At 33.3% G+C, this 15,549-nt stretch overlaps 1 protein-coding gene across 1 annotated transcript; it reads right to left on the minus strand.

The window, feature by feature from the left end:
- Window positions 1-289: 289 nt before the first annotated feature.
- On the minus strand, window positions 290-14,969 carry LOC125658167 (homeobox protein Nkx-6.2-like). Its single transcript, XM_048889332.2, has 3 exons — window positions 14,228-14,969; window positions 10,090-10,262; window positions 290-2,429 (listed from the first exon to the last, which is right to left on the minus strand). The coding sequence occupies exons 1-3, from the start codon at window positions 14,676-14,678 to the stop codon at window positions 2,247-2,249; spliced, it is 807 nt and encodes a 268-aa protein (XP_048745289.1). The 5' UTR covers window positions 14,679-14,969; the 3' UTR covers window positions 290-2,246.
- Between the last annotated feature and the right edge of the window lie 580 nt (window positions 14,970-15,549).

Genomic DNA, 15,549 nt, shown 5'->3' on the forward strand with positions numbered 1-15,549 from the left:
AGACACCTTTCTTGAACTGTTTGCATATTTCGTTAAGATTGCACAAAGGAATGAACACACAAAGAAGTAGATATACCAATGTAAAGAGCAAAAATAAATAAATATATAATGATTATCCCCCCACCCTAACGCCATGATTTCAACTTTTTTTTTTTTTTTTTTTTTTTTTTTTTTGTTATCGGGTTTCTTTAAATGCAATGAAATATTTCGTGAAGCCTTGAAATTCTTATGATAATTTCGTTGACACTGATGAAGTATGCATTCCTTGCTTGTGTATGCCCATTTCAAAGCATGCACTCCAACCATAGCATAAATCAAACAACAACCATAGTAAAAATCAAACAAAAAACCGTTGTTGTTATTATTATTTCTTTAATATCGTCATTAATCCTGATATAGAAATAGAACTTTATCACTGAAAAAACATGTACAATATAAATTCAAATAAAAACATACACAGATATTTTTATAGATCATTTTACCCGATAAAAAAGTCAAAATTAATTGCTTGTCAGGGCGTCTTACGCAGTAAGCCCCGTCATTATATGCACGGAAAATGATTGCGGAAAGCTGCATTTATCCTTGTTCTACTAATGCAGAAATTTAAATATCAGCTATACCTTTCCTCAGGTAAATACTAAATAAACAGTCACTGTGTTTCAAAGAAACCGAAATAGGCAAAGATAAGATATAAAGTTATTTTATTAAGTCCCTAGTTCTGAGATTCCAACAGAAACATGATGTTTCCCTAATCTGGTGGATATATGTTTTTGTCAATACTAGCTATTGCACGATTTTCTTAATGCTAATAATACACGCGAATTCTATTGAAATGAATCGCCTATAACACTGTATAATGGCTGTAAATCGAAATTGAACCGTTGGCTCTGATGTACGTCTTAACCGTATCTGGGAGATAGAGCGACACAGCCTAGATAAATATACCCACCTGATGGACCGTGTTTTCGTGTTATATTTTAGATTTTTTTTTAATCGGAAATTCATTTTTCCCAAAATAATAATTTTTCAAAACTAGGCCACTCTCAACATCAAACAGCATAGCGTAGAAGAATTGAGAACTGTTTCCGAGAAGAAAATGGAGATTTTGAATGGGAACTTTTGTTTGGATGTTTGTTATCTTGTTTTATGCATCATTTAAAGGAACAAATATAAAACAAGAGACAACATGTCCTCTAAGACAGGTATAGCCGATTGTTAAGTCTAGGCCCGCGATCAAAATTTGACCATAGTTGACCTCATGTTGTGCGCGACATGCATATGTCTAAAGAGAAGGTTTCATAGAGTCGACTGACTGGTAGTAACTTGGAATGGTACATAGAGAAGTATCCTCTGTCAAACTTGACGCGAGTCAACTAATCTTTTTGATAACCAAATCTTGATAAATATAGGGGTAATGAATGAAGGATTTGAAATGTCAATATTGGGTGAAATATTGTACTGACTTTGGCGCTTTCTTCGTCATTCTAAAAGATACGATTTCTCGCGTTCCATGGACTTGCGCCTAAAACTCAGAATGACACGGGTGTCAATGTTCCGGAGACAACATGAGCCGAGTAGGATGGCCAGGAGATCTTTTACTTAATGCCTCAAATTCAGAACCAAATGTTGATGATTGATAATGGAAGGAACTACTCAATGGATTCGCTACTGTGGACATGTGATCAGTTTTACCCTAGATATATATTGTAAGAAAGTCAGTGTAACATGCATCTTAAAAATGATACCCTTAATGGTTTAATGGGAGAAATACTGAAAAACAAACAAATGGATGTAATATAAATCGGCACTTGCACGAATTCTATCATTTTCAGTACCGTATCCGATCATATTAAAGTCCTACAAATACACTAATAAATGCAACTAGCACCAATGTATGAAGTCTGCCTATCAATACACGAGACACTCTATCTAGTACGCCACCGTCTCATCATTTATCACACAGTCATTCAGTTGTCACGGCTACAAAAAAGCACTATTTCCTTATTCAAATCAAAATATTAAACTTCCTGTAATAATGAAACAATCTAGATATCAACGTACAAAAATATCGAGCCTCAACACAATGTGTTTCGTTTCCCTCGGTGAAATATTGCCAAATGGTAGCATGCGGTCACTTCTACATGGTGTCCGATTCCGTGAGCAGCCGTCGCTGTATGGCCATTTTTTTTTTTATATTAGCACTATTTTTATTGCAGACGAATGCGCCGAGATTCTTTCTTGAATTGCTACAAGCCAGCCTGTTCTAAGTATTCTGACATTTGGTCACGTAGTTTACAACTGTCAGACGATTGGTCATCTTCTATATCGGAAGTTTCCAGGTCTTCAGCTTGTTCTTGCTTTTTCTTGGCCGATGCCATTTCCGCTGCATGCTTCTTTCTCCATTTTGTCCTTCTATTTTGGAACCAGACCTGTAGCAAATCAAGAGATAAAAAATATCAGGAGTCATATAGATACTCACATATTTCATAGAAGCGTGCATTAGTTTTAAAAATATATATATATGGTGAAATGAGGTCTGAAAATAACCATATTGAATACCTAGTGTCTCTCGCGCCACCAAACACCTGTGTTTTGTTATGACATAAATCTCCAATTACATTTTAAACTAAAAGCAATAAAATTTCAATATTATTTGCCATCTTGAAAATTGGCAAATAAAATCTATTTGTGGAGTGTGCATAATTGCGGGTAAACGGGTTGAAGTGTCATTCATAGCAGTTTTTATTTCGGTGTCCATTCAGATCCGATGGTGTTTTATGTGATTAGTCGAGTGCTATAGGTTCTCTCATTTCACAACGAGGCTCTAAATATCAAAGAAATACAAAACTGATTTATTATGCACATCTGTGCTAAACAGATAATGGAAATACACATCTTGCAAAATTCAGTACAATGCATATAGTTTCAATGATTTATTTATCGAATAAAACACTTTATCTCAACTTCTTTTAAATTTCACAAGATCTTGCTTTCATCAAATGTGCGAATTAAAGTTTTATAGTTTTATTAACTTTTTCAATATCCGATTTTTCTAAAAATTACGAAAATATATCAATTGAATTCCCCACAGTGACGTGATAAATACATGTTTGTTTTACGTAATATTCATTACAAAATGTAATTCTTCCAGAGCGAACTTCAGAAGCATTGAATGTTTGTACTGACCGTGTAAACATGTGGAGAACACTTTCTGAGTATAATGTTTTGATTTAGAGTTAATTGAAAAAGAATAAAACTGACAGAAACAGTTTTCTTAAGAAAATTGTCACTGAGTGGCTCTATAAAATTGTATACAGCATTATAGGACGGATAATGACCGTGTTATGTGTGTTTGTAAAGCTGTTTATGGCAAACTGCAATCCGAGAGGTATTTAGCCCCACCTCTGGAAAAGGAGTCTGTGCGCCGGAGCCCAAGTGACTAATAGGTATCCAGGTATTGTTGATCTGTTCGGGGATTTTATTAATTTGTGATAAGATTAATTCTGCGGCTAAAACATTTTACTAGGTAATTATTCCTCTCAACAAAACCCCGCTACAGGTATTCCCCCCGCACGTCTGCCTTTTTCATTGGGAAGTTTTGTTTTGCGCCAAACAAGTTGCAGGGACCCAAACAAGCATTAACGTGTATTGCATGTATCCAATTCGCCAGACACTCTAGGTTTGCTCCTGGACGAATCAGTATGTCAGTTCACCTGAGGTTATCCATATTGAGATTTATAGTTTCTTTTTAAGAGTTGAAAATACTGTACGAGTACTTTATTTTAGTGGGATTCATATTTTAGCGCCTTTGGTGCTAAACCATCGATTAGTTTATGCATGGTTTGTGCTTAAATATAAAATTATGTATTTTTCTATCATCATATAACATGAATAACCAATTTATGATTACTCCAAATAGTACAATAGCTCTTATTGTGCCCATTTTCAGATACTTTATAACAAAGTATTTGGAATACAGACCATAGGTTCAAAAGAAATAAATATTCAGACTTTCTTCTTTAGCTTTATTTCCGTGAATGCAATTTTCGTTTACCGATTTGTGAATCCAATTAAATCTTTGAATTAAGGTGGGATTTACGTCATTGATTAAATTAGCGCAATCTACGCAATTAATCCCTCTTATAATGCACTTCAGTTAAGAATCAGCATACATCTCTCAGATTAGAGGATTTCAAAAATTAATCAATGATACGTTAATAAACAATTTCAAATGTTTATGATAAGGAAACGATTATCCATGTATTTTCCCCTGCTACGAGTCTTAAACAATATTTGTCCAGCTTTTCACACTTACATAGGATGCCTATATTTGTTAGGATTATAATTGCGAGTTGGATTTTCTTTTTCTTTATTTCTTTAACTGTTTTATATATTAGTAATTGTGAAATATAGTAAAATAGAGAAACAATCTAATTAAAATCAGACTTCTTAGATCCGCGCCGTAAACTCTCCTAAACATGAAAAAAAAAATATAAGAAATCGGGCAAAAAAAGGGGTGGGGGGGGGGCTATGCGTCTTTGAACCAGATGACATTTGAATTTAACCTTTTTGCAGTTACATTTAGCTGATCAGATATACTTGTTATAATATTAGCATGAATGAATTTTCATAATATAACGATATAAAGTGAAACAGTTTAATTTAGCCAACATAATGAGAAAAGCATTTAAAATAATCGGCTTTTTTGTGTCAGTTGTGACCGTTTTTCTCGTAAAATATTGTTAACAAATTTTACACAGAATTTCTGACTAAAACGTTTCTGGAAACTCGTGCAATTAATATAGTTATATCATAATGATCAAAATCAGAAATGCTGGAAATCTATGTTGAAATTATTAAGATAGAGTTAAATCTATGGGAGAAATTTTGCATGATTCTTACTCAGACTTCTTCAGATAATTACTTAGTCTTCAAAGTATAAACCCTTTTTACTCATCAATTAACATCTAATCCCTATAATACCTGGTATCACTCTTAAGAATTTATATTTGGTCTGCGATAAAAAAAAAATTGCAAATAAAAAGTACGTGTACTTTGAAAAAAAACCAGTGCTCTGATTTCCATTCCTTTTCTCTATATAAAAACAAACTTCCATCACAAACCATTGTCCTTTCAAAATAATAATAATACCATATTTATATAGCACCCTTTTCATACACTATGTACGCTCAAAGGTGCTAAAATATTGTAAGCAGTGCAATAAACTTTAAAATTTTGGATTTGAAATCATACAGAGAGGAATATAATTTTTTATTTGTGATGTTAAATCGAAATTCCAATATTTTTAAGGTTTGCGCAAGTTGGTGCGCAAACCTTAGAAGCGTACATCTTTGAAACCGGCATAAATGGATAAACATCTTAAAACTTTTTTTAATCACACAAAATGTTTAAAGATACAATGGTTTGTTATAGGTACTTGGTAAGGTATGATATACGTTTGTTGCAGGTATTCAATAAATTATAAGTTTATTTGAACTATTGTAAATTCAGTGGTTTCTTAAAAATCAGTAAAATTATTTCAGGTTAAAAATTATTAGAAAATAGTCTTTGTCTTTTAAGAGATGTACGTGTAATTCCGCCCAATGGAAGCTGATCAGAATACAAATACAGACGTTTTACGAATGATTAGAAATATTATAACTTTTAAGTTGTATTGAAAAAAAATAGAGATTCTCCTATCAAAAGTTGTCAAAATATATAGTTTGTATATCTTACGCCTATTTAGTAAATTAAAATTACAATTGTACTTTACACAACGTTTAAAGTTTGAAACACTTTGCCACACAATTGACGTGGGGAAAGCAAAATAGGATGCGCTATTTTCGAATTATTGCCGCAATGGTTTTTTTTAGAATTATCATTATCATTTTTCGAGTAGCACTTACGTGACATATTTAGTAGTGTTATTTTTTTATAGGCATGATTTCCATATCATTCCATATTGTACTTTGAAATGCGTACATATATACATGAACCACATATTAGTTTAAAGCTCACCTTAAAATATGAAACCAAAACACAAAGAAACATGGGGAAAAACCACGTGTAAAAATTATAAAATTTGATTTTATAGATTAAAATATTTGACGCAGTACATGATTATAAAATGTACTTTATTGAGTACTATTTCATTTAAGCCATCGAGTGTAGTTGATATCACAATGCTTTGTGATTCCTTTAAGATTACTCTTGATTAAGGACTGTCTCCCTCATAGTTTGGTGTATTCTCAATTTTAAAATTCCAACATCCATGATGTCCCAACAAAGGCAAAATAGAAAGTAGGTAAAATAACTTTCTAGATAAACTGGATTAATTTGTTAAATTGAAATCACTTTATTGAAGAATCGAGATAACAAAGAGGAAACGGGTATATTGATAAACCCTGAATCCAGCGAACAAAGGCCGGGGGGAGCGACAAAAACCCCTTGATAACGCCTTTGTGGAACTTCAAAGTTCCCCAGTGTAATATGAGAGCCAGGCAACTTTAGCAGGATTAATATGGGCGGTCAAGCAATACCGTTACATCATTGATCGCCATTGTCTTGGAGAAAAGTTTATAAAATGGAATTAGTTTCTGAGAACATTCATTTCGTGTTAGACCGCTTATATACAAAGATTGACAGTTAAATAAAGAATCAATTTAGACAAATTACACAATTTTTGATGGGATGGGATTTGTGGCTTGAGATCCTTGTTTGCTGGTCCATTTCGACAGAACCCTGCTTGTTTTTGAACATAAAGTTATCTATATCAAAACATGCAGTTTGTATATATTGTTTAGGTATCTATTCATCACATTAGAAAACGGTCTCCATGTTTGTGCTAGTATAAGACTGCTGCAGATTATATATGTCTCTGTTTGAATTTACCGATGTGCACAATTAATTCATATTACAAATATTATAAACCAAAATTAAGTTGCTTTATACGAAATGAACTGTTTAAACTGTTTACTTGATCGACAACAAGACATTTATTTTAATAATTTCACGTTTATCGGATTCGTTCGCTCTCACATATATCTTACTGCTAACTATCAGCATTCAGTTCTTATCTCTCATCAATTTCTGACCACCGCATAAAATCATGTTTGCACGTGGCTATTTCACATCATAGCACAACAGTAATTCACCATCAATATCCGATTTACAAAGAGGAAAACGGTAAACAGAAAATAAAAAGACCTGAACATCAATAGGTTGCGTCTCTGTGAAGTCTCCATCCCAAGACCGCAAAATATGGTCAGTGCGAGATATTACCACGATGAGAGTTTAATAATCAGACAATGTTTAAAAATCTGGAATATATCAAAACACCATTCTACATGTGGAACTTCATTGTACAGAAGTTATATCAAATTTAAAATATATAGCGCACATTGGACGCTTCCGACAGTGCGAAGAGCTCTTTAGAGGGCTGTTAAACTCCTCCTTCCTGCTGGAAACACCGGCACATTAGGTTGTTAACTGTCGACAATGGACGTTATGTAGCAGACGAGATGGTGTAATTGAGCACACTGCATCACAGCGTGAAATGTCCCTCTGATGGCCGAACTGATAGATTTGCGACGGCTATTAACTTCCCCGGTGTCAATATTACACATTTTAGCGATAATTCAGACAATCGAATTAATTAAAGGCATTGCCCAGAAACCATTCAACTCCAGCAATAAAAGCTGACACGACAACTAGATATACTCTATATATGACATTATAACAGACCCCTATAGATTTTATATATTTATAATAATGATTAATTGAAATGGTTTCTGCCTCCTACTCTATGAAAATTAATACATGTAGATTTTATTTTCAAAGAATAACTTAAGGTAATTCCATCTTTCTAGAATTATAGGTTCAATCTTATATTTGATTGTTGATTCTTCAAATAATATATCTTCGTAACAAATAAAAATGATATAAGTATGTTGCGGTAGTAATAATTTTTTTTATCAATTAGCACACATATACCTGTATCAACATCAGAAAATTGCAATTTTCCTTAACCAGCATTATCAAAATTTCGCAAAAACTGGTTCAAACGACACAATAGTATTCATAACAATTTCATGGAACTGTTTCTTAAAAAATATATTAAATGTTTGTGAAAAATAATTATCATTGAAAAAGACTCCAACAAAATTTATGTTCTCTGTTGTGAAATCTTATGACGTCACAGGAGTACATTATCATAAAATATTTCAGAAGTATGGAAGAAATTGCTAATATGTTGGAGAGGGCATTAAATCATATTATGCTATTTTAATATTCATATAACCATATACATGTTTGTTTTTCTTGAAGGTACAGTCATATTGAATTTATTTATATTTGAATATGATAGTATGTTATATTCAATTCAAACAATGTTTTATTATGTATCAAATATAAAGGACTTGAACAGCGAACTTTGCCTATGTAAATCCTCTTTATACAAGGTACACCTTGTATGGTAGTATTTCATTACATGATAGTATAAATACAGATGTAATATTGATGGTAGATCATTACGCTATTTAATTGGATTAAGTATACTATCTGTTGACAACTATCTGAATTAATGTTTGAATCTGTATGACAATAATTAACACTGTATGCATGACTGACAATAATTGTTCAGTTATACCAATATTGATAAAAAATACCAAAAACAGACATCGGTTCTGTGGTTTTAAGATTAAATTGATGAACAAATCCCTATGTAGGACAGATAAATCTATGCACAATTCTAAATATTGCAATGTTTTCATTGTTATGAAGATTACTGTCTCCATTCACAATTTAAGGACAACAGTAATTGCATTTTATTAAGACTTAGAAGTAGTCTTTGTGCATAACATAATTTTGGACACCATGAAAAACTGAAATGCCGTTTCCGAAATGCCTCCACACATATCGCTATATAAAGTTTTTAAAGTAATATTATTATTACACATTGTAATAGTGTTCCTTGTGAGTCCATTTGTGGCGACAAGGATCAAAGCGATTCATGGAATGTAAGTGCAAATTAGTTTTGATTTAATAAGAATCGAGAACGAAGAAAACAGTGTGCATTTGTTTAATATTACACAATGCATTCTTTGTTCTGAATTAGAGTGGTCTTTTTTATAATTCTTCCTGCAACAGGAAAGGGTTTGTCTGGACCATCATCGGCTTCTTCTCAGCAAGGAGTCGAATTAGGATGACCTCGACAATGAACCCCCTTGTTAGTACGGGGGAGGGATGATTGCTATAGACAGGGGAGACTTTGTAAACTGTCCCCCAAGGTTTCTACGGATGATGAGCCGGGACATTGATTAGACAAAGCATCTGGACATTACACGAAACGCACAGGGGTCTAGGAATTTGGCGGATCGTTCGAAAAATCCAAAGAAATACAAATCCAACTTTTCTATCGATTCGTTTACCACCAAAAAATGAAATGAAGTGATTCGACTTGTTAAATTGTTGAATGATTTAAAGGCTTATGGTTAGATTGAGTTTTTATGTCAAATAATCGATAGTCAGGAATTTGTGTAATCCCCTAAGTCTTGTATCAAGTACACTTTCTCCCAATAACGTTTCCTCCAAATTTCATTGACTTAATAGGTATTTTGTTGGCTTAATTCCGGTCTCATTGGCAATCAATGCAAAATCTAATATCAGTTGGTTTCGCAGGTGTGCAATCCTTAATTTCAATAGGAATAATGTTTTATGGCAGAAATAGTTAGTCTGGGTATCAATACCTATAAATTTTATTCTTCGTTTTGGTTTATCCTTCGATGTGAAGTAACCACATGATTGATTTTTGAGAATGTAGTCCAAAATCTGAAAGTTTTTCTAACACAGGTGTTTGTTGTATTTAGTTGCTTATATCGCTGTTGCATTAAAGGTAAAACGTAATGTGAATGGTACATTTAATAAAAGACATCAACAATCATCAAAGCCGCATTCACTGTGGATTAAATTGGAGTTGCTTTCCTCCCATCTCTTTGTTTTTCGTTTATTTATCAGAAGATAGCAATGTATCATTTCTGCTGAAGAAATAAGTTTCATAGTAAGAATTGCAATAAAAGTTTAGATTTTTACCTTGACTTGACTTTCGGACATTCCCAGCGCGTATGCTAATCGAGCTCTCTCGGGACCAGCCAAATATTTGGTCTGTTCAAATGTTTTTTCAAGGGCAAAAATCTGTTGTCCAGAAAAAGTTGGCCTTGTGTGTTTTTTCTTTCCATCCTTGTCCACCACGATGTTCCCTGCACCTGTACAAAGGGTTAAAAAAGGCCATATCATCCAGGTAAAATGTCTAGGTATCTAAATATTAGACATTCACATATAATCTCTTTCAATGAAATCTTGTTTAAATGTTTTGACCACATTAAACAAATATACTCGGAAGCAGGAAATGCTTTATTCATTCTTAATCAAATTAAGGAAATCTTCCAATATTTCGCTAAATTCAACAAGCGATCGAGGTTTGTTGAAACATTAAGGGGGCGATTATGAACTCGACAGTGAGGCTTGAACTGGGCCGCTTTCCTATCCATTTCGATATGTTCCAAAGTGTGCTTGGTCTATTCGGTCACAAACTATAAAATTGGACGACAATTTGTCATTGCTGAAAGCAGGATTAAAACCATCATATACTTGGTATTCATTTTCAGACTTGGTATTCATTTTCAAACTTGGTATTCATTTTCAGCATTCGTATCTATTTTCACATGTAATATCAATTTGTCACCGTGTTATAATTGATAAAAGACGCGTACTAAAAGAGACTCATCCTCAGTCCAAACTAAATGAGGGGGGGGGGGGTAGAAAAGAAACTCATATTAACTTTTACGTAAGAAAGTATGTTTGAAATGACCCCAAAATACCAAGGAGATGGTAGAATTATGATAAAGTATAGAATTTAAAACAATAACGAGCTGAAACTAGTTCACTTTTCCGCGAAATAGTCATTTATTGTTTGAATAATGAGTCACTAATATGGCAATTGCACCGTAATTTGATAAAAAAAAAAAAAAAAAAAATACATGGAGGAGGTATTTGCTTGATTAATTTTCTATATCAGAACATATAGTGCACCTGCGTCGAGCAAAACATATTTTTACATTTTAAATATTATTACAAAATCTAAAACATATGTCAATTTGGTTTTGGTCGCTGCAGACTACGTTTTTTAGAGCAACACTTGTACTGCAATTCTCATATTCTTGCAGTGTTTTCAAAGCTGTGTAAAAATCCAAAAGCATCCCATCATCTACACAAACTACATGCCTAATGTGACGGGAAAATTCATCGTGCTACAAGCAGCCCCTAAACTTTTATTTTCACTTTTAATATGATCTACTCCTGTGGATACATACATGCGCATAATTTTGATTTGTATCGATAAATATATGTTCCAATAAGGTTCTGCATACATTTAAATCAATCTCAATAATCCCAACGCTTCATAGGACAGCGAACCAGATAGATACCAAATTTACGTAGTTCTTTGCTCTCACTGTGACTAATAGTCTTCTTTCCGTACCTGTCCTAATGATGATGAAAATATTCATTCCTGTGAGGAAATGAATCTACCGAAGCTAATATTAATATATCTAGATACCATGATATTTATAAAGATCATTAAATGTCTCTTGGTGCATGTATTTTACTTGATAAGACTTAGGAGTACTTGTCTATGTAGATATTAGTGAGACTTAATTCATCTCATACTGAGGTCAGAATGTTATCTTCAATTGATCTTATACTTTGAAATACTAATTGGACGAATCCTGAACAATTCTTTTTTCCAGTTCCACGATGAATCTTCAGAAAAAACACTAAGATATTAAACAAATAAATAGAATAGAATAAAAAAAAATTTAAAAAAAACAAAAAAACTTGAGCGCACAAGTTTTCGTTTTCCTCGACTTTCATGACAATTTGTCACCCGAATGCGATGACAAAAACCAGTATTTAACAACAGGAAAATATTAATTACAAGTACAACCGTTTCAATCGAGATAAATTTCATACTGACGATTTACGACCAGAATTACTACCAAACCAGTTATTCTTTAATCAAACATCTCATTCCGGAAATCGATGATAATACATTCCCGCAGTGAGAGAAATCAACACGATATGGAATTTTATTTCAGAAAAACCTTTGAGCCAATTATGATGACATGATTCCAAATCGATTTCATAAAATCCCAAAGAATAATCCAAAGATTTTTAAAAGAACTTGTTTATCATTTCAGACCCCAGTTTGTTGGACATATTGGGTCTTATTGAGATTTAACGAAATGTCTATTGCAATGACATATGACCCGGCGGCTATCAAGACTGATAAGGATGTCTGGAAATCATTTGGGGAAAAAAGAAAACGGAATGGAATATTAAATTGTTATATTAAAAAGTATTTTTAAACATAGAATAAAAATACCGCGATTTTTCTAGCCATATATCCATGAGATAGGAATTTGAAAATATTTAAACACCTATCATTTGATGTTCCTTCCTCATCTTCTGTTTTTTATTTCTATCTTATTTTGTTCTTGTTGGTTGAATCACAATGTGCTAAATCTAACAGGCATTCATACAGGACAGTGAATTCGAAGTTTTCACATCCATAACGCCGTCTCAGCGTCACTGTCCCTCGCTTGTGGACAGCTGACATTTTTACCCCTTTTTGACCGTGTAATGCTATTGTAGTGTTATCAATATCAAACTTCGATAAGTTAATAAACACCCCGATATTATCAGTATGAGATGGATTTGCTACTGTGTAATTAGATATTATCACCTATAAGAAACGGCTTGCTCGGGATTTGAGACATTTTAAAACAATTTTATCTGAACAAATCTGCAATATTGAATGGCCTTCTGTTTGTTATCGAATCAAGGAATATTGGAGTTTTGTTATCGAGAGCTGTTTATATATTGAACACGTGTAACTAGATAAGTATTAATCAAAACATAATCCCGGTTTCTCTATAAACACGTATTTACTAAAACTGTGAAAAAGTTCGCATCATTGCACGCGGGATTTTATTTTACAGATTCGCTGCATCTTTTCATTAAAATGTGCGATACACATTTTTGCTGTATTACACAAGATTTGTTTGGAATTTTTTTTTACAATGAATTTGTAGCAGGTCCAAGTTAATTGCTTTATAGTTTTCAAATCTACTTCTTTCAATATACATGTAGATCATTCAATAGCAACACTTTATTGGCTTAAACGTTTGTAATTATTATCAGCTAAGAAACATCCCGGCTACTGTTTGATAAACATTGAGGAATAATATTGTGGAAACAAATTTCTGTTTTGCATCAGCATATCGTTCTCATTAAAAAACCAAGATCATATTTATATACATATGTAAGAGAATTATTCTTTGAATAGAGGGACAATTTAATTCGATGAGAACATTGCGGATACCAGTCATGGGCGCGTGTCAATTACCCTACATATTTGTCATATCAGAAATTATATTCAGAATGCATTACATATACGTTGGCTTTTTAAAAAAAATTGTCATGTGGTAATTACAGTTTGCAATTTGAAAAAAATATATCAATTTTCATATACTTCAGAGGTAGGGGTTGTACAAATTTTTTAAAGTGCTTTATTATTTTTGTATTGTTTTCTTTGGAATTTGAATTACGTGGTATGTCATTCTTGAATTGATTCGTATGCGAGCCTTAATGAACCAATTATTCCCGAGTCGAGGAGGAATAAAAAGCTGTAGTTTTCTATCTCGTTCATTGTTTTCTGTTTGTCTGTCGCCAGACGAACGTTGAGGACGATTTTAATCTATTGTTTGCATGAAAACCGTTTAAAGTCAATACACGGAATGACTGTGGTCCTGATTTGACCAAGCTGTTTCCCCCCCACAATCCTCTTATGTGGAATAAACAACATCATATTGATAGAGAAGAAACCACAGACAACTCAGGCCTGTCTAACAAAAGGTATCATTTGGCTTTCGACTTTAACGCCTTCAGTATTCCAGTACTAGAAGTCAAGCTTACTCAAGTTTCAATGAAATCCCGCAGAATTCGTTGGTTGAAGGATTCAAAATAAACGGAAATAGTGAAGTTTTGCATCAAATTCTATTTGCTACTAAAACAGATCATTCAAAAGTTCTCAGGATGTTTTCATCCATTTTAACTCTTCGTTAAAAGACTGATCAATGCATAATACAGTCTTGATATTTGACCAACTTACCGTTGGGTCTCCAACTTGGTCCATTGAGCAGTCCTGGCCAGTAGATAGGGGGTCGTCCTGGAAGTTCAGCTAATTTTGGCAACCTGCTTTGTGAATTCAAATACATTCCAGCGGCATTTAACCTGGAAAGTCCCAAAGCATGGATCTGAGGCCTACTCAAGATATCCTGTATTCCATGAGGGGTAGAACTTGCAGAGAAATTCTTCAGAGATTGCTGATACTGAGCAGACGAAAGGAAGTTGGCCGCAGCCGCTGAGGTCACAGGGGCCTTCATTTCTGTCATGTTATGAAGGGCTGCTAAAGGGGGAGAACTGAGCACAAATGCTGGTTGTCTCCCGTTGGAGTCCATATTCACATTCATGTTCAATAGTGATGCCATGGACATCGAGTTCGAATTTGTGTTCTGGTGAAATCCAGAAGACCCGTTGTCATTTGAGCAGTAGTCCAGCATGCTTGTAGTTTGTTGACGTTAATAACAAAGATATTTTATCTACTTAATTAAAGCACATTTTTATGAAGTTGTCTTCCACTCCATGATAAAGAATTTGTTACATAATATGTGTCCAATTTGAAAACCCAGAAGATCCTAGTACACCTTTCCCTCCAAATGTTGATCGGCTGGTCTTAGCACTGCTTTGAATCCCAACTGATGAAAGGTTTCTGTTATTTTCCGTAAGTTTTTATTTGAATATAGTGAAGTACAACCCTATCAGTTGACCATTTAGTCTCTTTACAAACCGCGTGTAGATTTTGTAGAGTGAAAACTTGCTCCCCTAATCAATCAAATATTTTTTCTCTAACATATCAATGCCCAATAGCCGGATAGGGCCGACCCCCGTGACAGAAGACGCATTTTGATTGGACGGTTTGGGCGATGTGTTATCAGCGACGATATATTGGTTTCTCTGGATTCACAATAAAGCTGTACTTCCTAAAGAAAATATTTTGTTTTCATACTTTTAACGCATAAAAGTGAATTTTATTTAACATTGTGTAATTTTGAACTGAAGAAAATGTTTTATTTTCGTAATTTTGAACTTTTAGGAAATAATGGGGGGAAAAATAATTTTCGTAAATTTAAGAAGTTAATTACAAAACATTCACAGTATTCTATCATTTCAGGGGAAAATGTAGTGATTTTTTTTCCCACAATAAATAAAAGTCTCCATATACATGTAAACATTTGAATATTGTAGAAGGCGAAATAAACTTTTCAAAAAACCAAAAAGCTAAAACCATTATCAACTTTCCATGGCAAATATTTCCCAGAAGAAGAAGAAAAATAAAGAAAGAACAGCCTTCTTTTCTAATCCCTTTGACAT

The sequence above is a fragment of the Ostrea edulis genome, chromosome 9 (genome assembly GCF_947568905.1).
Source record: "Ostrea edulis chromosome 9, xbOstEdul1.1, whole genome shotgun sequence".
In the NCBI taxonomy this organism is placed as follows: Eukaryota; Metazoa; Mollusca; class Bivalvia; order Ostreida; family Ostreidae; genus Ostrea; species Ostrea edulis.